Genomic DNA, 26,792 nt, shown 5'->3' on the forward strand with positions numbered 1-26,792 from the left:
TGGGGGTGCTGGGCCTGAGGAGGGCGTTCAGCACTGGGATAGAATGAAATTTCACTGGCTCAGCCCGTTCCTTTGGGGGCCTTTAGCTTCGGTAACTGACTTGAGAGGGTAGTTCTGTCATCACACTGACTTGAAAGCAACAGAAGGTTAAAATATCCATGCTCCTACGATACCTGTCTTCGTATAATGTTTTTCTCAGGAAATATGTGCTGCATAACAGGAGCTTAAGCCAAAAATGAAAAAATTGATTCTAAAGATTGAATCCTGTCCCTGTGGCCAGAGTAAGAAAAGCACTGGTCAGGGGGTGGGAGTGAGGGTGGAGGGGAGATGTCCACCCATCGCCACTTAAATCACACCTTTTCGTGGCCTGTCTCTCGCAAATAGACCATATGCAGCCTGGTTCTTTTTATCCAGAACAATCTTTAAGAGGAGCCAGTGCAGCAAGTGGGTAAATGAAGAAGGTTGGAGACCCGCTGATTCTCTAAGATTAACGGTTGTTATTCTTGAGAGTTAATTTGCTATTGATTTGTGTGCTGTAAATATTGACATTGTATAGAGAATCTCTCTTTAAAATGAAGGGACCCTTTTAAAACATTCTGCACAAATAACAATTGACATACACACACGTATACACATATATATCAACTGCATAATACAAATACACGCACAAATAAGCCTCTCGGTAACTATCCGGATGAGGGTTGATTCTAAATATAGCCTCAGGTTGGTGATTACAGCAATAAGGTATAATTTCCCAGCATTAAATCCTTCAAGTTTTGCCTTTTGTATGTACATACTTTTATTGTTTTTTTTTTAATACCCATTTTAAGTAAATAGAAGCACTTCCCCTTCCTTTAAGAACGTCTATATAAAATTCAGTTGGACCTGAAAATAATGCTGAAAATAATAGGTACCACTAATGCTTGTGCATACAGACTGATATTCACACAGTGTACCTCATGCCCAAACTATTTCCAAGCAGTAGAAAACTGTAATTATCCTGTTTCTAGTACAGCCAAGCTGAATGCATCAAGAATATGCTTTCTGACCTCTGTGATTGCTATTTATTATGCAGGATTATCAAGAGGAAATTGCTATTGCCCAAGAGAGCAAAATACAGCTCCAGCAAATGGGAGAACGCCTTGCTAGAGCCAGCCATGAAAGCAAAGCGTCGGAGATTGAATACAAGCTTGGAAAGATCAACGACCGGTGGCAGCATCTCCTGGATCTCATGGCAGCCAGGTAAAAAGGACTCCAGGCAATAGGACACGTGTGTGCAGAATTTTAACGCATTCAGTCTGCCTTTCATTTCAGCCAAAGATAACCCAATAAATCTTTCCCTGTGTTCTTTCTCCCACCATTTTAGTTCATGCTTTGCTCATAAACGGCACTTTCATTAACTTCGAAATTCTCCTTATCTCATAAATCTACTGGTGTTTGCATTGAGCTGAAAGCAAGAAAGTCATATCCAAACAAAATCCATTCCCACGAGAACATTCTTTCTTTGGGGGCTTCAACCTCTTGTAAGGAAGAAAGTGAAACTGATGAGCAGGGTCTGTGGAGGGTGTTTTTGTCTGCAGTAGCAAAAATTTTTAAAAAATGTCACATTCCTACTATATTTCTCGTTAGCAAGGTGTGGGAATAAAGCTAATTATTGCCACTCTGCTTTGTTGTAAAAACATTCTGCATTATTGTAATTTTGTGCTTAGCTTGAAAGCCTTGTATCTGAGAGGAATATTACATTCAGCTTCTGTTGCAGAAGGCAGGGTGGGTAAAAGAGATCAAAGGCAAAAAGAAAACAATATGTAAGGGTTATACTAACAATCTGAAAGTCTGCTATGATTGAATGAGGCACTATGCTGTTGGGTATAAAGAGGGAATGACTAACAGATGCTTTATTTTAGGTGAACTTTGCTTCATGTTGGAATGGAGGCTCCATGAGGGCAGCCTCTTTGTCCGTTCCATTTCCTGTCTATTATGAGAACCAAGCACAATGCTCAAACGCAATTGGGGCTCAATAAATATTTGAATGAATGAACACGTGAATATTTGAATGGCTGTTCTCCTTTATGGCAGTTAGGAGAGTTGGAAAGTTGTAAATGCTTCTGATTCACAGCCATTTAGGAGCTATCCCACAATGTGCCTTTTTAAATCTGGGTTCTTCTCCTTAGCCATGTTGCATAAAGATGGACAGGAAATAGTGCCTCTTGAATACCATGTGCCCATAAAAACTGCATGTGGGTATGACAATTCCATGTCTCGATTTTGAAAATATTTAGTAGACTTTTTTCTACAAGGAGTTCTCAAAGAGGGTCTAATTTAAGCGACAGTGTAATTTATTTTAGTGATAATGAAACAAAAATGGACTAAACGTTTCCCAGCTTTCAAAATGTTTAGCAGTAACACTGCAATTGAACCTTTAGTTTGTGCCAATGACTGTGCTACAGGCTTTATATATATCTTGTGTGTTGTTCCTAACACCCTTTGAGGTGGGTGGTGTTCTACCCATTTTTCAGATGTGGAGGATGAGGCTCCCCGTGGTGACGCACATGCTGAGTGGCAGAGCCTGCACTGACTCCACAGCTGGTGCTCCAGAGCACTGTGCTCACCCGCCTGCCAAGCCTATGACTTCCTTGTCCTTGTTCTAGAGAATGCAACTAAAAGGAAATTAGGATCTGTTGTTTATTTCGACAGTCTAATTTCCCAGTCCTTTGTAAAGTACTGACAATGTTACAGGACTGTGAGAGATTCAGGATGCAAAAACAGAGGTCCCTTTCCTCAAGGAGCTCATGGTGGGAATACAGACATGCAAAGAAATCAAGTAAAACGAGGGGCTAAGTGCCCTGAGAAAGGTACTATGAAGGGAGACAAATGCACAGTTCAGCTTAAGCTACTCTAAGCATGTAAGCATATGTAGGTTTTAGAAGCCCAGTGCTATGTTTAGCCTTACTTCTCAGCCACTGATAACAAAATCTTGTTTCAGAAGGAGAAATTAAAGCCCTTGTGCTGTAAATACCCGTTTTAGGGAAGCCGCCCATGTGGGAAACATCCCTGGATTTTTAGGGTCAGGTTATGACTCGTCGATTGGTTTGTGTTCAACTAGTTAATAGTCTTTCCCATTTTTAGTGGCTCAGTGGTGTGGGATATGGGAATGCTCTATGTCAAAGATGCCTTAAGTGAAATTTAATATAATTTCATGGTACCTCAGTGTATGCCCAGCTGTTAGCCAACAGTACCTCAAATAAGTTAGGTGCTTTCTCCTGAAAGTCATGTGTATTTATAACTTTGCTCTCTGATTGTTCAAGTGAGAATTTTCTAGATGTTGTTTAGTTTATTTTCCCAAAAGCGACGTTAGTAATCTGGAATCAATTAAATATTTACAAGGTGCATGCTTTGCACTATGGTCACTAAAATACTCATATCTTTCTACTTTTGTAGAGTCTCATCTTACACAGATGTGATTCCTGCAGGAGATTTTTGTATATACGTTGTCCGTTTTTAATTGCTCTTTCCAAAGTAGACCAGAAAATGAGTTGACCGTTAATTTGTCCTGGAGTTTAATGCCACGCTGGATTTATAGTCTTATTGCAGCCTCTCCTACCTGGCCCTCAGCCATCACATTGGCTTTCCATTTCCTTGTTTATCGGAGCTTTGCTAGTGCACAGACTGGCTGACCATCTCCCACACCCGTCTTCAACTATGCCCTGCCAGCTGAAATATTAAGTTTCTATGATTCAGTCTCATTCATCACTCTTTCCCCTTCCAGCTTTTTTTTCACGCTAATTCATTAAAGCAGAACATAACCTAGTTATGCCTTTTGGTATTTCTGTGCTCTTGTGGAAATGGAGGAGTTACTTTTGAAGATGATATTTTCAGGTGAACAGCTTCCCAGCTAATAGAAACATGAAAAAGAAAAGAAAGAAAAAAGATTCGCTAATAATAAACGGTCTACTGTTACATACAAATAGAGTGCTTAACTTTGAGTCAACTTCCTGTCACCAGTGGATTAGCATAGACTATTCTGAGTTCAAAATAAATGTATTTTGCATTGAATTTTTAAACTGACTGTCACCAAGCGTTGTCGGCTTTGTAGGGCAACAAAATTTGCTCAGTTATTTTTAGGGCTCAATGGATAACGTTCTAGTGTCCTTTTCTTACTTTCTAGACCTGCTCAGTCCAGTATGGCAGTCACTAGCTACATGTGGCTATTTAAATTAGCTGGGTGAGATACAACTAAATTACGATTTAATTTTAATTATAGTCTGCTGTACTAGCCACATTTCCAGTGTTCAGTAATCACATAAGGATAATGTCTAGCTTATTGGACACTGCAGATACAGAACATTTTCATCATTCTAGAAAGTTCTATTGGTCAACATTGGCCTAGGCAATTAAAAGCCATTTCTGAACCATTGGCTTTTGTTGTGTCAACATAAGAAATAGTCATTGGTGTAATTGTAATTTCTGTAAGACTGTCTTCAAGGATTCTAGTTCTCATGATGTCAGTGAACCCTATGCAAAAACCCACAGAGCAGTTTTTCCAGAGCTCAGGACTCGCAGGAAGTCTGTCTGTTAGCATTAATTGTTTAGTGCTTCTTACAACAGACAATGCGTTATTGAACATTTCCCATCTAAGTATCTGGGAAGGTCAGGCTCAGGTTGCTTGCTCCTTTGTAATGACTTTTTTTAATTAACTGAACTCTTTAATATAAGGATATTCTTTCTTCTACCAAACCTAAATCCCCATCACCAAAACAAGAGCAGACTTTAGTTATCTGGCTCTTTTTTTTCCTCCAATAACAGCTTTATTGAGATATAATTCACATACTATACAACTTATCAAAACTACAATTTAGTGATTTTTTAGTGTATTTACAGAGCTGTGTGTCCATCACCCCAGTCAATTTTAAAACATTTTCATCACCCCAAATAGAAGCCCTAATCACCTTTTTTAGCCCTTAGCCCTCCCTTCTTCCCTCAGCCCCAGGCAACAACTAATCTACTTTCTGCCTTTCTAGATTCTGGACAGTTCACATACATGAAATCGTACAATATGTGGTCTTCTGTGACCCGTTGCTTTTAATCCGTGTATTTATCATAATTCCCTCAAATGTTGTGTAGAAGTAATTTAAAAAAAACATTGAATGCCTGCTGTATATGAAGTACTGTTCCTGTTGCCCTAGGGCAGAGGTTGGCAAACTTTCTACCCAGCACCAGATAGTAAATATTTTAGGTTTTCTGGGCCAAATGGTCCCTGCTGAAACCCCTGTGCCTTTGTACTGCAAAAGCAGCCATGGACATTATGTAAACAGAAAATCATGGCTGGGTTCCCACAACATTTTTACTTACCGAAACAGGTGGGCAGCTGTGGTTTGCTGACATCAGCTCTCAGGATATAAAGATGAGAAAGAAAATGGTTCCTAACTAAATAAGAGTGACAACAAGTATACACATGGCTGCTCACCTCAGGGCCTTCCTCTTTCTATCACATCTTTTTGCTCACTCTCCTGTCCCTGGCTGTTGGGCCCAGCTGGCTTCTAATTATCCTTCGTCTTCTTCCTTGTCTCCAGATTAGATCAGATTTTTCTTACTTGCTCAACAGGCCCGCTGGACTTCTCCTTCATTGCATTTCCCTCGACTGTAATAAATATCTAGTGTGATCAGTTGTTTAAAGTTTCTTTCTCTACTAAATTGCAAGTGGATCTAACTTGAGCGCCAGAGTGATTGCAGAACCTGGCTGAGTTCTTTGTCACTCCAGTGTCTGTTGAGTTTCCCTAGTCTAAGTCATGGGATGGGAAGCGCCATAAGTACAGAGCAGGGGCTTGGGGCTTCAGCTGCCTGAGTTATGGCTTGTTTCTGCTTCAGCTCCCCTGCGGCCTGAGGCAAGTTACTTAGCTTCTAAGTACCTCAATTACCACATGTGTGAAAGGCTATTAGGAGGATTAAGTGAGATGGTGCCTGTAAATCGATTGGCACAATGAACTGCATGATAAACATCAGCTCTCATCCCAGAGGCAGTCTAGAGGCTGTGTGGGTGAACCACCTGTGCAGTGCAAGGAAGAGAGCGAAGTCGTAGCTGCTGCCCTCGGAAGGGGTTCCAGTCTAACAGGAGTTCTAGCCATATTAGAGGTGAAAGAAAACTTGATTCTTGGAATTTATGGCTGGTGTTACCTCATTGTGGTCAATTCAGAGATGTCTGGCCAAGATCAGGAATGCAATGATGCAGCAAGCATGGAAACAGTCCTGAATTAGTCACCAGTCTTGAGTTTAGGCCACCCTGTACTGGCTGTGTGACCTAGGGCTTACTGCATAACCTCTCTGAGTCCCAGATTCCTCATTTTTAAAGTGTTCCTTAAAATAAATACCACATTTCTTGGAGCCAGCCTGGTGGTGCAGCGGTTGAGTTCTCACGTTCTACTTCGGTGACCCAGGGTTCGCCCATTTGGATCCCGGGTGCAGACCTACACACTGATTGTCAAGTCATGCAGTGGCGGGCATCCCACATATAAAGTAGAGGAAGATGGGCATGGATGTTAGCTCAGGGCTAGTCTTCCTCAGCAAAGAGAGGAAGATTGATGACAGATGTTAGCTCACGGCTAATCTTTCTCAAAAAAAAGAAAGAAAGAGAAAGAAAGTAACCACCACATCTCCAATGAGACAATGCAGGGGAAAGGACCATATATACTATAAAATGCTATATATGCATATCTTATTCTATTAGATGGCTACAGAGTATTCCATAGTTTTAATATACCATGATTTTTCTAATATCTTCCCTATTGGTGGTCCTTGATATTGTTGCCATTTTTTGCTATTACAATAATTTTGACTTAAAAGCCTTCCCTTATATTTAATTCATTGGAATAAATACATTCTGCTAATGATAATGAGCATGAAAAAAATAATTTTGTTTAACCCATGAGGAAAACTAAATAAACTAAAAAGGGATTAACCTAAGGAAATAATGGCAATAAAAATTTTTTAAAGATCTCAAGCTTTTAAAATAGTTAATCACTATCAAGAATAAGCACATTTGCCTACTGTTGTAGAATTGTGACTAATATATTCCTTTAACCAAAGCTCATAGCTTTACAGTCCTGATTGTTAAAAATAATGTATCAGAGGACTGATTGTTTTATAAGGGAATTCAGGATAGGATATCTTTAAGTAGCAAGATGTGAAAAATAATTTTATTTGTAACTAGGTTTGCTGGAGTATATTTCTTATGTAAAATATAGGTTTGTTTCTGTTACAAATAAAATGTTTCCCTTTTAAAAGCAATCAACTCACATGACCAGAAGTGAATGCTTTCTTTTATTCTAATTGCAATTCATCATATAGGATGTCTAAAAACTATTTAGCAAATGTTCGTAATTTATTTATTTATTTGTAATTTATTTGTAGACCTGAACCCAAAAAGAATATAAAAGAGCCAGCATTAGTTACGTTTTATTAAATTACCAGTAATTAATAATTTGGGAGCTTATTTTCTTGAAAAGCTTCAGTTAGGAAATTAATATAGACTCAGTGCAGAAAGTGTGGAAATGCCTGAAATTCACGAAAGAAAAATAGTTACCTGAAATTCCACCAAGCAAATGAACTTTGTTATCGTTATCTTGAAATGAACATGTTATTTTTGTCACTTTACATCGTTATTTTTAAAAGGACGAAGGTTTTGCACGTGTAGGGAGAGAATAGCACTTCTTCCTTATTTTTCCTGCTCACAGACTGTTCAAAGGCAAAGACCAGGGTCTGTCCCACAGACTGTCACTTGCATCCCACCTTCCTAAATTTCCTGCTTAGACCGCTTAGCTGGCATATCCAACTGGAGGAAAAAAGAAACCGTTCCTTCGTGCTACTACAATTGGCTGTACTTGTAGAAGTTTTGTTTGTTTGCATTTAGGTGATTTCTTGTTTCCAAATATCCTTTCCAGTTTAACAAGCAGCCCACAAGAAAAGTTGACTGTCTTTTCTGAATGGTGGAGTGTCTGCAGCTGGCTTTATTTTTGATATTCTTCTTTCTTGGGGCCTAATGCCCCCCCTCTTGCAGATTACACTGAGCCTTTTCCCCTTCTTACACTCGTGGCCTACATTCCAGGAGATCAAGCCTGGCACATGTTAATGAATGTAGGTTTTATTTAGAAACATGACCACTTGTCACTGCTCAGTGTCATGTTATCAGGCAGTGACTTACCAACATTTGTCTGGAGTGAGCATTTTCATACTTCCATGCGCAGACAAGGGGAAACTTTCATCCCCACACAGGATTTAGCCTTTTGCTCTGCAGACTTAACTTTTTGCAAGTAGAAGCTTCATGGTGGTGGTAGAAGATCTGTGTGCCCTGAGGATGGCAGAGGATGGCGGTGAGGACGCTGATCTCCCAGATTGTAACTGCGATGTCACAAGGCAGGCATCTCCTTGAGTTTCTTCCATTGTGCATAGCTTTGATGTTGTGTGGGTTTATGGGATAGATGCTGGAACTTTAATCCATAATTGTTTTTGCCAGTGTTAAGTGGAGATGATTGGTGTTAGGAGTTCATTGGCCATGGACTCCTAAGAGTTATTTATTGGTTTGTTTTCTTGTCCCCCTACTGGGCATGCGGAGCTGGATGAAAAGGTTAATGGACTTTGTTATGGCTTGGGATCCCAGTTGTCTCTGGACTGTATGCGTCATACATGGGGTATGGCTACAGTAGAGAGCCTGACACACAGGAAAGAGATTCAGAAACAGATCCAGTCAGTCCATCGTCTGCTGTTAAAAGGATGGGCTTCTGATGAAACTGAAATTCAGCCTTATGCAGCTGACAGCTTTGTAGCTGAAGGCTTTCTTTTTATTAAATAAAAATCTGCTCATATTTCAGGGGCCTGGAGGGTTTTGTGTGTATGAAAAAGCTGATTTTATTTGGGTTTTTCAGTAAGTTTTGGTCGCTGACTAGTTTTTAAAACATGTGCAACACGTAGAAATTTAGGTTGAAAGTAGTCATTTAGTGTATTATGCAAATGTTTCTTTCATGACTTTTTCGGTTAGAATAACATTATGACGGGATTTTCATTTTTTTAAAATAGTTTTCGTGTACCATCACATCCCGCAAATAAACCCCCGCTGATGAATAGGATTCACTAATGATACTTTCGGTTCTATTATATTTAGAATTTTCATTTTTTTTGTTTTGGTTTGTGGATCTACTAAATTAGTTTGAAGGAAAGTAGTGCTATATATATATATGTAAAATATGTAGATATATATGTGTATTGTATATATTTATGTGACAATGTTAAGAAGCTGGACAAATGGATTTAGCGGTAGAATCCTTCTCAAGAAGGGTCAAGAGCCTCTGATACAATTGGACCGTGAAAGGAGAACCATAAGTTGCCGAGACTTAAAAATTTGCCAGACTTGCTAAATTTACCCAGACTTGTGACATCTGTAAACATCTATTTTAAATTATAATCCTGGGTGCCGCTACAAGCACTGTGCTCAAACTATTACAGTGAGAGATATATGAAAATATTGTGACACTCCAGCCCAGGATTTCCTTTAAAGGAATGACAGAAAAAATATGGGACGTTTCTCTTAAGAAAGAACGATGCTGTAAATATCAAGTGTAATAATCTCAAGGAAAATGTGTGGGGTCTTTACTACCCACTTCTCTCCAGCTGACATCTGCTCCCCCAACATACACACAATGTATTTTGCTATTTGTAGTCAAATAGACTTTTAAAAAAATGAGAAATGAGAACCACTTAAATGTTCACCCCCATTGACTTTACTAAGTTTTACACATTCATTTGAAAGAGGAACTTCTCCCTAATGGACTATATGAACAAGCATTTCCGTGTCACGATGCCCTTGACATATTGCTCACTAACTGCTCTGACTATGGGAACTTGTTCAGTGTATATGAGATTGCTAATCCTGTAATTTATTTTGCTAGTGTAGACAATATCCAATGGAACAGTGTTTACTCACATCTCATTTTGCCTTAGCTCTTTTGATTGTATTTGTAAGTGAATTTTAAACCAAGAAAATGAAAGAATTTTAGTATTTGACAAATAGACCATTTGCAAATGTCAAACCTAGAGTAAAAACTTAAGTATACAATTAATATCAACTAAATTAAAAATAAAAAATATATTAACTAAATAAAAATATTTTACTTAGAATACTAATTATTAATCTTTAGCAGGCATTTAAATAATCCCCCACTCTGTGCAAAGCACTGAGCTTAGAATGGCAGGGGAAGAGGAAGACCAAAAGTGGAAATTCACACTTCCGGCTTTTCAATGAACTTACCAGGTGGGAGAGGAACTTGTGCATAAATAATACCAGGAAGTTAGAATAAGGGTAAGACGGGAGCGAGCCTGGTGGCTTAGTGATTAAGTTCCTGCATTCTACTTTGGCAGCCCCGGGTTTGCAGGTTCAGATCCCAGGTGTGGACCTAGCACTGCTGGTTAAGCCATGTTGTGGCAGCATCCCACATACAATAGAGGAAGATTGGCAGAGATGTTAGTTCAGCAACAGTCTTCCTCAAGCAAAAAAGAGGAAGATTGTCAACAGATGTTAGCTCAGGGCCAATCTTACTCACCAAAAATAAATGAATAAATAAGGGTAAGAAGAAAACAAGCAGTGAGCGAGGCCCTCCTCCAGCCTTGAGCTACACACAAACCATGATGATATTATGAGGTTAGTATAAAACCCTATCCCAAAGCCTAGTAAGCACTCCAATTCTACCAAGTCTGAAGATGGGAAGTTAGCCAAGTGGGAGAGGTTTCCAAGAGGACATCCTTACAGGGCAAAACCAGGACAGACATCTTGTTGCAACGAGCCGTTCCTCAGTCCTGTTCCAGTGGGTTTATTGATTGTAGACCATCCTTTCAATCTGGGCCACTAAAGCAGGATGGCCACAGCCACGTTAAATTCCAAGTCCGTGCTGTGGTCATTGGCAGAACGTGCGCCCCCAGCTTTGCACCCAGTAGCCATTCTAAAACTCAGCCACTGACTGACACTCAAGTGAATTTTGTCTTATATATGAGAGAAATGTGAGTGAGTTGGATGTAAAAGTTCTTAGAATTACTGTTCAAGGCCAATACCTTGAAATGCCCTGGGGACAGGGTACAGTTTGTACTTAGAAAGTTAATTAGAGCAGTCTTATCTTGAGTGGAATTGTGAGTCATGATAAACATATTGCAACAGGTTTTCCCTTCCCTATCAATAGAACATATTATGAAATATGAACAGAATTTTTTAGATGCATATCTTTTTCAGAACACTGTAAGGTAATGCACCTAACAGTGCTTTTACAAACTGAAAATATTATTCAAATATAGGTATTATTATAATTAATGAAAAACAGATATCATCATTAATAACCGACCCTAGTAAAAATCCTTTTAAAAGCATTTGTGTGACAAAGAGGAAGAATGATTTTGTCATGACTAGATTTTCATTTGAGAGAGAAATATTGATTTATAGAAACTGTAAAAGAAATGGTGACGTAAGTTTTAAGGAATTAAATAAAAATGCTCAAAATACTTTGATTAAGAGACATTTTCTTCTGAGCAGTGGGTCTTGACTAGTCATCTGGAGAGGAGTGGGGGGGGTGGTGCAGAGGGAGGTGGGAAGAAGAGAGTTAGCAGCTGGCACGTGTGGTTTGAAAGCACCCCTAGGTGACCCTGTAACCATCCCCACTTGAGAATCACTTCTTTACTGTCTGAAAGTAATAAAGTTGAGAAATGCTGGATGACTCTACGTGCAGGTCGTCAGACTTTGAGAGTATTCTATGGCAGATCCCTGCCTTGAAATATATCACGTCTCTAGAGTTTTAAAGGTCATGCTGCTCTTGACATTTTTTTCAAGCAGATGCCTCTTCAGTTGGACCAAGTTGACACCTTGGAGGCTGAAGTATTTTGCTTTTCTGCTATCCATCTATATTATGAGCAGTGTCAATAAGGTGACCACATTTCCTGAACTAAAAGGCAAGAGTCACGGCCTTAAACCAGAACTGAATTTTAAATAAGGGCTGTATCAGAAACATTGATCATCCCTATCACTTTTCTTTGTAGAGCTATCTATATACACTCAGCCATGTCAGGCCCTCACCGGGGACTCAGTAATCAGCTTTTGCTGCTATTTCTTGGTAAGAATAGAGCTAAGAAATACTACCTCTGTTCTTCCCAAACTCCTGCTCACACCCTGCCCACAATGGGAAGGCACCTTTCAAAACTAATATATTTATCCATGCGCTTGTGCCCCTGACCTGCCTCCTCAGCGTGCTTGCTCCATCAATTATATTCATCTGAAATTTCTCTCCTCCTTTTTCTCCTGTCTTTGGCTTCTTTCTTATGAGTTCCATACTCTCTGCCTGAAAACATTCTAAAGCTATTCCAAATATTAAACTGCATTGAACAAAACAAACAAAAACATCAATTTTTCCTTGTAGCCACATCATTCTACAGGTTTCAGACCATATTTACTCACCTTCACTGCCTACTTTCTTAAAATAATGAACAGCCTTCCCTTGTCATAAGTGAACCCAAATGCATTCTGGGTTCTGTTTCCCCAGCCCTCGATGGAACTACTCACTTAGGGTCAGCAGAGCCCCCCGCATTGCTAGACCCCAGGTCCTCTTTGTTAGGCCTCATTATACTATACTGCCCTGCATTGGGCAGAGTAGACCATTGGTCCCCAAGCTTTAGTGTGCATAAGACTCCCTGCAGTGCTTGTTAAAAATGCAGATTCCCTGGCCACACCTTGAGAGGTTCTGATTCAAAGGAAACTGCATTTATCGGAGGCAAACCAGGTGACTCTGAGAAGGGGGTCATTTAGATTGTACTTCGATCAACAATTCCTTCTTTATTTTATTTTATTTATTATTATTATTATTTTTTTTTTTTGCTGAGGAAGATTCACCCTGAACTAACCTCCGTGGCAGTCTTCCTCTATTTTTTAGTATGTGTGCTGCCAGCACAGCATGGCCACTAACAGAGCATGGAGGTCTGCACGTGGGAACTGAACCCAGGCCATTGAAGTGGAGCACACTGAACTTAACCACTAGGCCACCAAGGCTGGCCCTATTTTTATTTTTATTAAATGTATCTGACATATAACATTGTATAATTTTAAGGCAATGTGTTACTTCAATACGTTTATATATTGTAATATAATTGTCATTGTAGCAATATTTATCCCATTATGTAATTATAGTACAATATTTTTGTCTATATTCTTTATACTGTGCATTAGATCTCTGTGGCTTATTTACTATTCGTTGCAAGTTTGTACCCTTAAACAACATCAATCTGATCCCCCCACCAACACTTCCTTCTTGAAACTTTTCCTGCATTTAATTTCACGCTACCTTTTCCTGGTTCACTTCTTTCCTTTCTGGTTGTTTTTCTTTCTCTGCGATTCCTCCTTCTTTAACTGGCCTCCTGAAATTCATTCTTCTCATCCACACCCTTTCAGGTTGAAACATGTCCTTTGATAAGGCTTCAACTCTATGCCAACAATACCCAAGCCAATGCAATAAACTCCATCCTCTTTGCTGAACCTAAGAACTACCCAATCCCTCGGGCTCGTTGTATCTCAAACGTTCATGCACCATTAATCCCAAGAACTTGCTCCTCATCCTATATATCCTGAGGTGGCAGCATCCATATAGTCACCCAGCTGGGAAACACATAGTTTTTAGCTCCTCCTCCCTCACATCATGCCAGTTCATGAATTTAGCAATTCCATCCTCACCTCTGTTACCACTGTTTCCAAAATGTAGGCTTTGGAAGTAAGATGCTTGGGCTATTCTTTTTACTTCCTGAATGGGCTTCCAGAACACCCTCTCATCACACTTACATATTCAAAATCAGAACTGGTCCTATCATCCTCTGCTGGTAAATCTTGGCAAAGTTCCTGTTCATTTTTAAAACTGCATACAAACCCATTATTGTGTCACTGCAGGATCTTTATAATCTTGCTCCAGTCTTATCTCTTACCACTTCTTCATCTCTCTTCCCCATCCTCCCTGGCATTGCCACACTGTTTGCCTTCAAAATCTCTACTTTTCTTCTTTCTGTTTCCTAGGCCAGAAATGTCCTGCTTGGCTTACATCCGTCTTTCAAGATGCAGTTCAAATGTTATTCCTCTATTTCCCCTCTTTCATCAAAATCTAAGTTCCTCCAATGGCAAGGTTGAAACTGTAGTCATCACTGTATTTCTATCATCGAGCACCGTAAACGTCTGTAGAAAGAATAAAGAAAGGAACGAGGAGTAAATGAATGAATGAACGAATAATTCCCTGAATGTGGCCAGACAGAATTGACGCTTCTTATTTATCGCCCAGAGACTTGGTTCATTTCTTTAGTTTGGTTCTTTCCACACTGTATTAGATTTCATTGTTCACATGTCTAGATTTCCAGTCAGATTATACATGTCATTAGGAAAATAAGTCTTATTTATTTTGTCCTCTTGGCATCTTGCACACAAGATTTTCACAGGTGACAGTTAGATAAATGGGAAACTTAAACAAATGAAGCTTTACTGCTTCCTGGAAAAGGTGGTAGACCTTTTTTGTGCGTGTGTGAAGCATGCAATGTAGCAAATACTGAACTGAAGTAAACTCTGAAAATGGAAGAGTGGATAGCGGTGGCTTTGTGTCTAGCCTCTGCTGTTTGCAATCCAGCCGGTCCTCAGTTTACCTTTAATGTGATCTGGCATTGGTAAAACTCAAATTGCTCAAATGCATGTGATAGCTCACTGTTAGTTTATCTTAAGTGTGCTTTCTTCTTTAAACTGAGTTTGTGCCCCAAGGATGCTAAAATATATCCCACTGGGGCAAAAGGATCAGAACTGTGGCTTTGTCATCTGTGGATTTGGTGACAATCCACTGGAAATGTTCATTTTTTTCTCCCAGGTGTACTTCATAGGAGTATCAATTATATTTTTTGTGGAAATAATCATTTTTGTGACAACCATGAAGCTTCTGTCACTGTTCTATCATAATAGCTGTGTTGAGTATAATCATCGTTAATATTTATTGAATGTGTCCCACATATCCCACATTATTCAGCTCATTTAAATCTCACAAGTACTCTTACTTCATCTCCGTTTTATGGATGAGGAAACAGACACAGAGAGGTTGTGCAACTGCTCAAAGTCATACAGCCAGTAAGTCGCTTTGGCTCTAAGGAATTCAGCTTTAGACCCAACACTCCCTTCTGCTCACAAGGGAAACCTGAGTGGGGCCTCTCACAGAAGCTGAGTGCCCCTCCTTCTCTGCCCACAGGGTAAAGAAGCTGAAGGAGACTCTGGTCGCTGTGCAGCAGCTGGATAAGAACATGAGCAGCCTGAGGACGTGGCTGGCTCACATCGAGTCAGAGCTGGCCAAGCCGATAGCCTATGATTCCTGCGACTCGGGAGAAATACAGAAGAAGCTTAACGAACAGCAGGTAAGAGTGCCAACAACTGAGGGAAAGTAAGTAGGCTCTTGCATGTCTGTCCTCCTCCAGGAGAGAAGGGTGGGCACGAGGTGGTGAACCGGGATGGAAAATCAGGAGGAAGCTAGACAGGGTTGGTGAGAAAGGGGAGGCTTTGTCTAGGCAGGTGTTTGGGGCAAATAGGTCCCATGTCACCACCAGGATTGACTCATAAGAAGTTATGCCATCATAGGGTTCATGTTGGTCCACCCAAAGGCCGTCCTAAAATGGTTGTCTCCAAAATGTGCTGACAGTTTCATTTATTTGTGGGTCACTAGCTCACTACTCTAGACCTAGAAAGGAGCTTCTTTTTCTGCATATAGTGTTTGGAGAAAGATCACGGGGTGTGCTCAGAGTTTTAGAGTCTAAAGCAATTCTGTTTTACAAGGAGGATTGCGTGACCTGCACACCGAACTGTAGTTTCACCCTTGTGTGTGTAGTGAATAGAGCACATTGCACTGGCGTACAACACACAACCCAACCACGCAAAACAGGGTAACCCTGAAACAGGCATAGAGAAGCGATTTTCACCTCCCACTCTCCTTGCTGTTTCTTACTAAGCATAGCAGACCCCAGTTGTCAGTATTAAACACCGTAATCGCCCATGAGAAGTATTGCTACTCTGTGCCTTTAAATTGTCCTTGAAAATTCTATCCACGCTTTAGGCCATTATAGCTGAGTTACTTAAAAAATGTTAAAAAGTATAAAGAGGGGTTGGCCTGGTGGCGTAGTCATTAAGTTCACACGCTCTGCTTTAGCTGCCCAGGGTTCACGGGTATAGATCCTGGGCCCAGACCTACACACTACTCATCAAGCCATGCTGTGGTGGCATCCCACAAACAAAATAGAGGAGGATTGGCACAGATGTTAGCTTAGCAATAATCTTCCTCACCAAAAAATATATATATATAAATAGACCTATTTCTTCAATCTTATGAAAAAGTTTATGTACTTGCTTTATTTTTCAGGCTCTTTAAACCAATGAGAATAGGTATTAAAATACAGTTTTTGGGTATTGGGGTTACTTTGATATTTCAAGTAGCGTTTCTTTTTAAAAAATATTGTTAGCAGGCCATTTTTCAATTGTGGTGAGATTACAACTCTCTGATAGATTCTGAGGTTTGAGATTCTGATGATGGAACAGTGGGGTGATGGTTACCCTCCAGCTCCCCAAATTCTCCTGGAGAAGATGGTAATGATGTCTACAGTGATAACTATTAAAATACTAATGGCCAGTATTATAATTTAGCAAATGTAAGGAAATCAGAACCGTATCCTGTTAAATATGGCAAGTTGATCATAGGGATTTATAACCCCGCCTACTACTAGAACCCCAAAAAAGGTTAAAACCCACAATGGCGTAGAGAACAGGAGAGAAGACGATAGAAAAGAGAGACATCCAACAGGACTTTGGAAGACAGAAAGTGAATAGATGAGTAGCAATAGTATGACTTCACCCCACTGCCTCAACTTGGTTCCCAGCATGTCACTAACCAGGCTTATACAACAGCCAAGAGATGGGAGGGACCCTCTCTGGAGAAACTGACGAGACCAAGAGAAGAGATCTTTGGGTAGTGATATTAGTATCAACCAAAGACCTGACCCCTACCTACCTTCCCTACGGTGAAGCCTCCCGCCTGGCATGTCTTGGATGCATGCATAGCTTCCAAGGGCTGACTCATTCATAAATAAGTGGATAGGCAAGAATCTCTACCACTAAAGAGAACTTCTACATGGAAAGAAGAGACCAAAATAAATAGGAAAAAAAAAATCCAAGGAAACGCATTGTAGAGCGAGGAAAAAAACAAACCAACAAAATAACCTCATAAAGATGAAAGATTTTGCATTCAGAAAAGAATATCATTTTTTTAAAAAGGGACTTTCAGAATTGAGAATATCTCTCAAAAAGCAAAACAAAAAGATAGATATATGAAAAGTAGAAGACAAAATATAACAAGTTAAAGGATTAATGCAAGAGTTTCAAAATCTAATTCAGTTATTCCATAAAAGTCCCCCCAAAAGAATAAAGAAAACAGAGAGGAAGAAATTTATCAAAGTAGTAATGGAAAAGAATTTCCCAAACTGAAAAACACACTTCTAGAGCACAAGGCCCTCACATGCCCAGGACAGAGCAAAACCATTATGAGCGTTCAGAACATGGGCAATAAAGAGAAGATCTTTAAGGTTTCTGAGGTGAAAAAGTCTGATTTCTCCAAAACAATGCTGGAAGCTGGGAGAAGCTGAGAAAATTATTATTTTTTTATTTATTTGTTTTTAGATTGGCACCTGAGCTAACGACTGTTGCCAATCTTTTTTTTTTCTCCTTAAAGATTGGCACCTGAGCTAACAACTGTTGCCAATCTTTTTTTTTTTTCCTGCTTTATCTCCCCAAATCCCCCCGCCCCCCCCGCCCCCGTACATAGTTGTGTACTATAGTTGTGGGTCCTTCTAGTTGTGGCATGTGGGATGCCGCCTCAGTGTGGCCTGATGAGCAGTGCCATGTCCACGCCCAGGATCTGAACCAGCAAAACCCCGAGCTGCTGCAATGGAGTGCAAGAACTTAACCACTTAGCCACGGGGCCGGCCCCAAAAATTATTAATAATTTAAAATATTATACCCATCATTCAATATATAAAATATTTGCCTCCTATGCACACATTCACAGGAAGCTACTGAAAGATATGCAACCAATAGTAAAATGAGAGGAAAAATAATATTCAACCAGGATAAAGAGAGGGAAATTCCCAGGATGATGGTAAAGGAAAGTTCCAGATGAGAGCTGTACTGAAACCTAGAGAGCACACCTGCCCAGACAGAATTAGAGAGATAGGATGCTCTGAGATGGAAGGAAAACAGATTGCCCGATGGGCTTAGCCACAGTGGAAGGAGTTTTATTAGCTCCCTAGGAGAGAGACTAGAAGCTGGCAATACATATTTTAGAGAGATGGAGAAAGAGAGGGAGAATTATTGATTCCAGAAAAATAAAAAGTTACATAAGAAAAGAAATCTAACCATAGCAAATTTTGTTACTCATATGTGAAAAATGCTGAATAACCATAGTCGTGCAAGCAATGAATATGGCTCTAGCTATAAGATGAGCTAAAACACGTATTGGAGCCCCATGAGTCACGTAGAAGTTTATTCCTTTTCTACTATAGGAGAGTCAATAATATCTAAAATTAAAAATCAGGAGGGGGCCGGCCCCGTGGCCAAGTGGTTAAGTTCGTGCCCTCTGCTTTGGCGGCCCAGGGTTTCACGGATCCTGGGCGCTGCTCATCAAGCCATGCTGAGGTGGCGTCCCACATGAAACAACCAGAGAGATCCACAACTAGAATACGCAACTGTGCACTGGGGGGACTTGGGGAGAAAGAGCAGAAAAAAAAAGAAAGATTGGTAACAGTTGTTAGCTCAGGTGCCAATCTTTAAAAAAAAAAAAAATCAAGAAATAGCAACATAAAGGTGTTACTTAAAAATACAGAAGTAAGAAACAGAAGACAGAGCTACAAGAGGTGGAAATGGTTGTTTCTGAAGAAGAAGAATCTGGAGTGGAAAAGGGACTGCTTCATTGGGAGTTTAGTAGTAGTTTTTGGCTTTTTAATATATTAATGTATGCTTATATTGCCTTTTAATTAAATTTTAAATTACAGTTTAAAAAAACTGTGCACTGGTGGTTAAAAGTGAAGACGTTTTGGGTTCAAATCCTGACCTCACCACCTTTCTGCATGACCTGGAGCAAAGTAATCAACTATTTTAACCCTCACATCCCTCCAGCCCAGTAGCATAGCAGTTAAGTTTGCACACTCCACTTCAGTGGCCCGGGGTTCGCAGGTTCACATCCTGGGCACAGACCTGCACACGGCTCATCAAGCCACGCTGTGGTGTCATCCCACATACAAAATAGAGGAAGATTGCCACGGATGTTAGCTCAGGGCCAATCTTCTTCAAGTAAAAAGAGAGGAAGATTGGCAATGGATGTTATCTCAGGGCAAATTTTCCTCAGGAAAAAAAAGAATGCTAATATTCACAGTGTTATTATAAAAATTAATGAGGAAAGCATGTGGCACAGGGCCTAGCTCAAAGTGTGTGCTCAGTAAATTTTATTTTAATCATACCATATTTACTCCAGTTTCCTTGGTGGAAAATGTTTGATAACAATTCTGTAAAAATTGTGGCATTTGGGATCCATGTTGTAAAAGACAGATAAATAGTAATCTGTCTCCAGAGGGGAATAATTCTGACAAATATTTAAATAGGTGAAATGGATAAGAAATGTGTTTTCTCCTATTTCCCTGTGTGGAATTTCTGGGTGTTTCTCTTGACAATGTATCTAATTCTTACAGACTTAATTGGGCAGAAATATATGTAGACTTGAGATGGCCTCAGAGAACATTTTGTCAAATTTCTCTGTGTTATAGATGAAGAAGAATAAATTCAGGACACTCTGTGACCATTCGAGACCATTGCCAGTGGAGGTTCAAGCTGAGAATAAAATACCTTAAGCGTATTAGGGCACTTATATATAATTATAAAACCCCTCAATCCTTACTTCGTTTATTGATTTTAACAAAAACTTTTGAGCAGAAGCACTAGGGGACATTTCTCTGATATTTGCTGTGGGAACCTGGTTGAGTTCCTGGAGGTAAATCTCTCAAAATTGTGAGGACCCCCCTGTGAGCAGGTCCCCTGGCATTTTTAATTCTGAGTCATCCACACTGAGCCTCCAGCAGTCCACTCCGAGATCTAATCAAAAGGATGTGGAGAAGCGATGTCATCAAGATGTGACACAGGTCATTCCTGAGTTAAGCCCCCCTCACAAGACCAACTAGCAACTAGGCAAGACACCACAGTGAACATCCAAGAACCCGGGGCTGAGGCTGAAGCAACCCCTGGACCATAGAGACCAGGAGGAATCGCATTAGAAGGATAAGGGGAGCGGCTGGAATCTGACCGCATCGCCACTCGCCAGGCTGGCACAGCATTGCACCAAGAGGGTCCCTCTGGGCCTATGGCTTCCCCAGTGGGAAAAGAGAGGCCAACGTGGGCATCCAGCTCCCCTGGAATTATGGGATGCATCCCCAGAGGCTCACTTGAGTCTCACTTTACAGGAATCGCTAGGGGAATTGGTGGGGCTCAACCACTGGGATCACATAGAGACAGAGAAGTAGGGTGCAGCTGATAGCAACCAGCACTCAGATCTTCGCCGACCACATTCCTGCTAGTAGCTGCACCCAAGCAGAGATCCTAGCCAGCATCTCTGCCCTTACAGAGCCAAACCAGTGTCCTCATCTGGCCTGGGAGCTCAGTTGGCAGTTCTCCTGATTGAGTCCCCAGACAAAGGGCCATACTGGCCGTGGAGCCCTTTCTACCACTCGACCTGGGCAGGGAAGCAAATTCTCAGCCTCACCCAACAGCTGAGCATGGCCGCCAGTCTCGCCCCACCGGGAAGCCAGGCCAGAGAACCTAGGCAACCATGGAGCCCATCCAACAGCCCTGCTTGGGCAGGGAGCCGAGCCTCAGCCCTACCCAACTGCTGAGCATAGCTTCTGGTCCTGCAACCAGGGAGCCTGAACAGTGACCCTCGCAGCTTCAGAGCCCAACCTACATCCCTGCCCAGCCACCCAGACAGTGTACAACCCCACCCAGCCATGGAGCCCAGCCTACAACCCCACTTAGCAGTGGAGTCCAGCCTTGTCTGATGGCTGAACACTGCCTGCAGCCTTGCCCAAGCAGGGAGCTCAGATCGTGACTCCACCCAATCACCAAGCACAGCCTGCGGCCCCATCCAACAAGAAGGCCTGGACAGTGACCCAGCCCAACCATGGAGCATAGTCTCTAGCTCCCCCCACTGTGGGATACAGCTGGAGGCCCCTGCTGACCAGAGGGCCCAGCCAGTGACCTTGACCAACAGGGGAGCACAGCCAGTGGCCTACCTGATCATGAAGCCCAGACTGTGGCCTCGCCCAACTTTGGGGCACAGCCTGCAGCCCTACATGATCACAGAGTGTAGCCTGAAGTCCAGTCCAACCGCAAAGCCCTGCCTGTGGCCCCAGCTGAACACAGTCCAGCCAGCAGCATCATGTGGTCTCAGAGCACAGCCTGACATCCCACCCAACCAGGAGCAATTGCAGAACCCAGCCTGTAGCTCTGCTCAGTGACAAAGTCCTACCAGTGGCCCCGTTCTGCCAGGGAACACAGCCTGGGACCTCACCCAACCAGAGGCCATGGCAGAGCCCAGCCATCAGTACCTGCTTCTTCATGCCACCTCAGAACATGGAACATTGTCCAAAATAGATTATGTGTTAGACCACAAAACACGTCTCCACAAATTCAAGCAAATAGGAATTATATCAAGTATCTTTTCCAGCCACAATGATATGAAACAAGAAATCAATAACAGGAAGAAAGCTGGAAACTTCACAAGTATATGGAAACTAAATGACACACTTCTGAACAACCAATGGATCAAAGAAGAAATCAAAAGGGAAGTAAAAAAAATCTTGAGACAAAAAAAAAGGAAATAAAACTTATCAAAACCTATGGGATGCAGCAAAATAAGTTCTAAGAGGGAATTTTATAGCCATAAACAACTACATTAAGAAAATGGAAAGATCTCAAATAGACAACCTAACTTTATACCTCAAAGAACTAGAAAAGAACAAACTAAACCCAAAGTTGGTAGAGGAAAGGAAATAAGATTAGAGCAGAAATAAATGAAATAGAGAACAGGAAAACAATAGAAAAGATTAACAAAACTAAGAGTTAGTTCTTTGAAATGATAAACAAAATTGACAAACCTTTAGCTAGACTAACCAATAAGAAAAGAGAGGACCCAAATAAATAAAAATCATAAATGAAAGTGGAGATGTTACAACTGATACCACAGAAATACAAAGGATCATAAGAGACTACTATGAATAATAATATGCCAACAAATTGGACAACCCAGAAGAAATGGATAAATTCTAGAAACATATAACCTACCAACAATGAATCATGAAGAAACAGAAAATCTGAACAGTTCAGTCATGAATAAGGAGGCTGAATTAGTAATCAAAAACATCTCAACAAAGAGAAGTTCAAAACCAGATGGTTTCACAGGAGAATTCTACCGAACATTTAAAGTCAATCCTTCTGACTTTTCCAAAAAGTTGAAGGTGAGGGAACACTCTCAAACTCATTTTACAAGGCTAGCATTACCCTGATACCAAAGCCAGACGAGGACACTACGAGAAAAGAAAACTAAACGCCAATATCCCTTATGAATATAGATGCAAAAATTCTCATCAAAGTACTAGCAAACCAAATTCAACAGCACATTAAAAGGATCATACACTGTGATCAAGTTGGATTCATCTCTGGATGTAAGAATGGTTCAACATACAGAATACATATGATATTTCAAATTAATAGAATGAAAGGTAAAAATCATGTGATCATCTCAATAGATGCAGAAAAAGCATTTGAAAAAATTCAAATGATAAAAACTCTGAACAGATTGGGTATAGAAGGAACATACCTCAGCATGATTAAGGTCGTATATGACAAGCCCACAGCTAACATTATTCTCAGTGGTGAAATGTTGAAAGCTTTTCCTCTAAGATCAGAAACAAGATAAGGATGGCACTCTCACCAATCCTATTCAACATAGTACTGGATTCCTAGGCAGAGTAATCACACAAAAGAAGAAATAAAAGGCATCCAAATCAGAAAGGATGAAGTAAAATTGTTTGCAGATGACTTGATCGTGTATATAGAAAATCCTAAAGACTCCAACAAAAAACTGTTAGAACTAATAAATTCAATAAGGTTGTAGGACACAAATTCAATGTACAAAATTCAATGTACAAAAATCGGGGCATTTCTGTATGCTAACAATGAATTATCTGAAAAAGTAGAGAAAACAATTCCATTTACAATAGCGTCAATAACAATAAAATACTTGGAATACAAATTTCACCAAGGATGTGAAAAATCTGTACAGTGAAAACTTATAGTTTTCATAAGGTACTGATGAAAGACTTTGAAGAGGATGGAAATAAATGGGAAGATAACCCATGCTCATGGATTAGAAGAATTAATATTGTTAAAATGTCCATACTACCCAAAGCCATCTATAGATTCAGTGCAATCCCTATCAAGATTCCAATGGCATTTTTTAAAGAAATAAAAATAATAAACTGGGCTGGCCCCATGGCCAAGTGGTTAAAGTTCCATGTGCTCCACTTCAGCAACCCAGGTTCGCGTGTTTGGATCCCAGGTGCGTACCTACTCCACTCATCAGCCGTGCTATGGAGGCATCTCACATACAAAAAATAGAGGAAGATTGGCATGGGTGTTAGCTCAGGGCAAATCTTCCTCACCAAAAAATAAATAAATAAATAAACCTAAATTTGTATGGAACCACAAAAGACCCTGAATAACCCAGGCAATTCTGAGAAAGAAGAACAAAGCTGGAGGCATCACACTTCCTGGCTTTAAATTATATTACAAATTTATAGTAATCAAAACAATGTGGTACTGGCATAAAAACAGACATATAGATCAATGGAACAGAAGCCAGAGCCCAGAAATAAGCCCCCACATATATGGTCAACTAATATTTGACAGGGAGCCAGGAATATTCAATGGGGAAAAGATAGCCTTTTCAAAAAATGATGTTGGGAAAACTCGATAATCATGTGCAAAAGAAGGAAATAACCTCTATTTTACACCACTCACAAAAGTTAACTCGAATTAAAGACTTAAATGTAAGACCTGAAACCATAAAACTCCTAGAAGAAGACATAGGAAAAAAGCTCCTGAACATTGGTCTTGAAATGATTTTTAAATATGACACCAAAAGCACAACTAACAACAACAACAAATAAACAAATGGGACTAAATCAAACTAGAAAGCTTCTGCACAGCAAAAATAATGACCAATCAAATGAAAAGCCTACCTGTGGAATGGGCAAAAATATTTGCAAATTATGTTATCTGATAAAGTATTAATATCCAAAGTATATAAGGAACTCATATAACTCAATAGCAAAAAAAAAAAATAATCCAATTTAAAAATGATTGAAGAACTTGAATAGACATTTTTCCAAAAGAGACATTCAAATGGGCAACAGGTACATGAAAAGATGTTCAGCATCACTAATCATAAGGGAATGGCAAATCAAAACCACAGTGAGATATCAACTCACACGTCTTAGAATGGCTGTTGATCAAAAAGACAAGCAATAACAAGTGCTGGTGAGGATGTGGGGAAAAGGGATCCCTTGTGCACTGGTGGCGGGACTGTATATTGGTACAGCCAATATGGAAGGCATTATGGAGGCTCCTCAAAAATTAAAAATAGAACTCTCATATAATCAAGCAATTCCGCTTCTGGGTATGTATCCAGAGGAAACGAAATTGCCATCTTGGAGAGATACTTCCATCCACATGTTCATTACAGCATTATTTACAACAGTGAATATGTACATGGAAACTACCTAAGTGTCCACTGACGGAAGAATGGTTAAAGAAGTTGGGGTGTATATACAATGGAATATTATTCAGCCATGAAAAAGACAGAATACTGACATTTCCAACAACATGGATGAACCTTGAGGTCATTTTGCTAAGTGAAATAACTTGGAGAAAGACGAATATTGTATGATCTTACTTATGTGTGGAATCTAAAAAATTGAACTCATGGAAACACAAAGTAGATTGGTGGTTTCCAGAGGTGGGGGTTAGTGATGGGGGAAATAGATGAAAGTGGTCAATGGGTACAAACTTCCAGTTTGTCTAAGTTCTGGTGATACAGTGTATAGTATGGTGAGTATAGTTAACAATACCGTGTTGTATATTTGAAAGTTGCTGAGAGAGTAAATCTTTAAAGTTCTCAACACAAACACACAAATTCTAAGTATGTGAGGTGATGGCTGTTAACTAAACTTACTGTGGTAATCATTTCACTAGATACATATATCAAATCATCACATTGTACACCTTAAACTTACACAATGTTATATGTCAATTATGTCTCCATAAAGCTGGAAAAAGAAACTTTTGAGTACTTAGGGAAGAGTAAATCAAAATGCTAAAACTTCTTTAAATACATGGATTGTGGTAAGTCCCTATCACTGCTTCCTAATGTATATACTTGTACAAGATGCACTTTAAGACCTACAAACATGTGATCTCATTCACTCAAGTCTCTGTCTTTATTCTGAGCAAATGTTGAGTTCAATTTTTGTGATATTTTATTTTGTATTTTTAGACCAGCAATTCCTGTGATAGCTTCCATAGAAATGAAGAAGGGTATGCAAGAGATTTGAGAAGTGTTTAGTGAAATAGAAATATTTTGAAAGAATTTATCTTCTAGTGTCTAGTTTATAAAATCTCCAAAAATTAATCAAAAGCACTGTTATTGGAGTCAACCATAGGCTAGTGTTTGTAGAGAAGACATTGGAACATGGTGTTAAAGAGAATATACACACAAGGATGTAAATGCCAGCTATCTGAGTAAGTTCGGGAATTATCACCAGAACGAGAGAACAGCTAGGCAAGTTCAAGAACTGCACCAAAGAAAAGGAAAATACTTTAAGGAGCTTGATGAATAGGGTAAGCAAAAGATGGTTATGGGAGGCCTCACTTTTAATTAAGGAATACTTTGCATAAATTGAGTTAAAAGCTCAACAGAAAACACAATGTACATTTTCCATTTACGTTCTATGCAGTATGAAAATTTCACATGGTAGACCGCTGGGGAAATTCAATGCCTTGTTTATCATCATAAGCTTTCTATTTCTGTCCTACATTTAAAATTGCTCACTGAGGAAGCTGCTGATGGTAATGATGTCATACATGATGGAGAACCCAAGTCCCTTAAACCATGGTGCCTTTTCATGATGGTGGAATTAACTGTTTAAAACAGTTTGTGGCTCTTTAGAGAGCAAATCCCAGCTCTTAACAGGAGCACCTGTATTCCTTTGATTGATTGATCGATGGATTGGAATGGAAGTGATATATCTGTGAAATGGAGTCTGGGGCAAGATTCATTTTTCGATCACTAAAGAAGCCAATTTTACTCTTATTATAGTTAATATAGTCTGTTTCATTTGTTCAGTTTATATTTTGATATTGCTCACATGGCTGAAATAGCTCTAGTTTCATTTTCTCATACTTTTGAGCTTGCCGTACTTTCATAAATGAAGTTGAACAAACCTCACCCAATCAAGGAAATGAAATATTTGTGAAGGTTCTGCCTGCCCATTTATCAGTCAGTGAATACTGCTACAGTTTCTCCCCCCTGTATGCAAGTATTTGAACCAGGTATGTCTCATTCCCT

The 26,792-nt window shown here is 39.9% G+C and overlaps 1 protein-coding gene across 11 annotated transcripts in view; it reads left to right on the forward strand.

The window, feature by feature from the left end:
* SYNE1 (spectrin repeat containing nuclear envelope protein 1) overlaps positions 1–26,792 on the forward strand; it is a 446,099-nt gene that overhangs the window by 387,015 nt on the left and 32,292 nt on the right. For all 11 annotated transcript variants that reach the window (XM_046669209.1, XM_046669206.1, XM_046669212.1 and 8 more), the window contains 2 exons: positions 1,076–1,242; positions 15,279–15,441. In XM_046669209.1, coding sequence (XP_046525165.1) covers positions 1,076–1,242; positions 15,279–15,441 — 330 coding nt within the window. The remainder of the gene's footprint in view (positions 1–1,075; positions 1,243–15,278; positions 15,442–26,792) is intronic.

The sequence above is a fragment of the Equus quagga genome, chromosome 8 (genome assembly GCF_021613505.1).
Source record: "Equus quagga isolate Etosha38 chromosome 8, UCLA_HA_Equagga_1.0, whole genome shotgun sequence".
Taxonomy (NCBI): domain Eukaryota; kingdom Metazoa; phylum Chordata; class Mammalia; order Perissodactyla; family Equidae; genus Equus; species Equus quagga.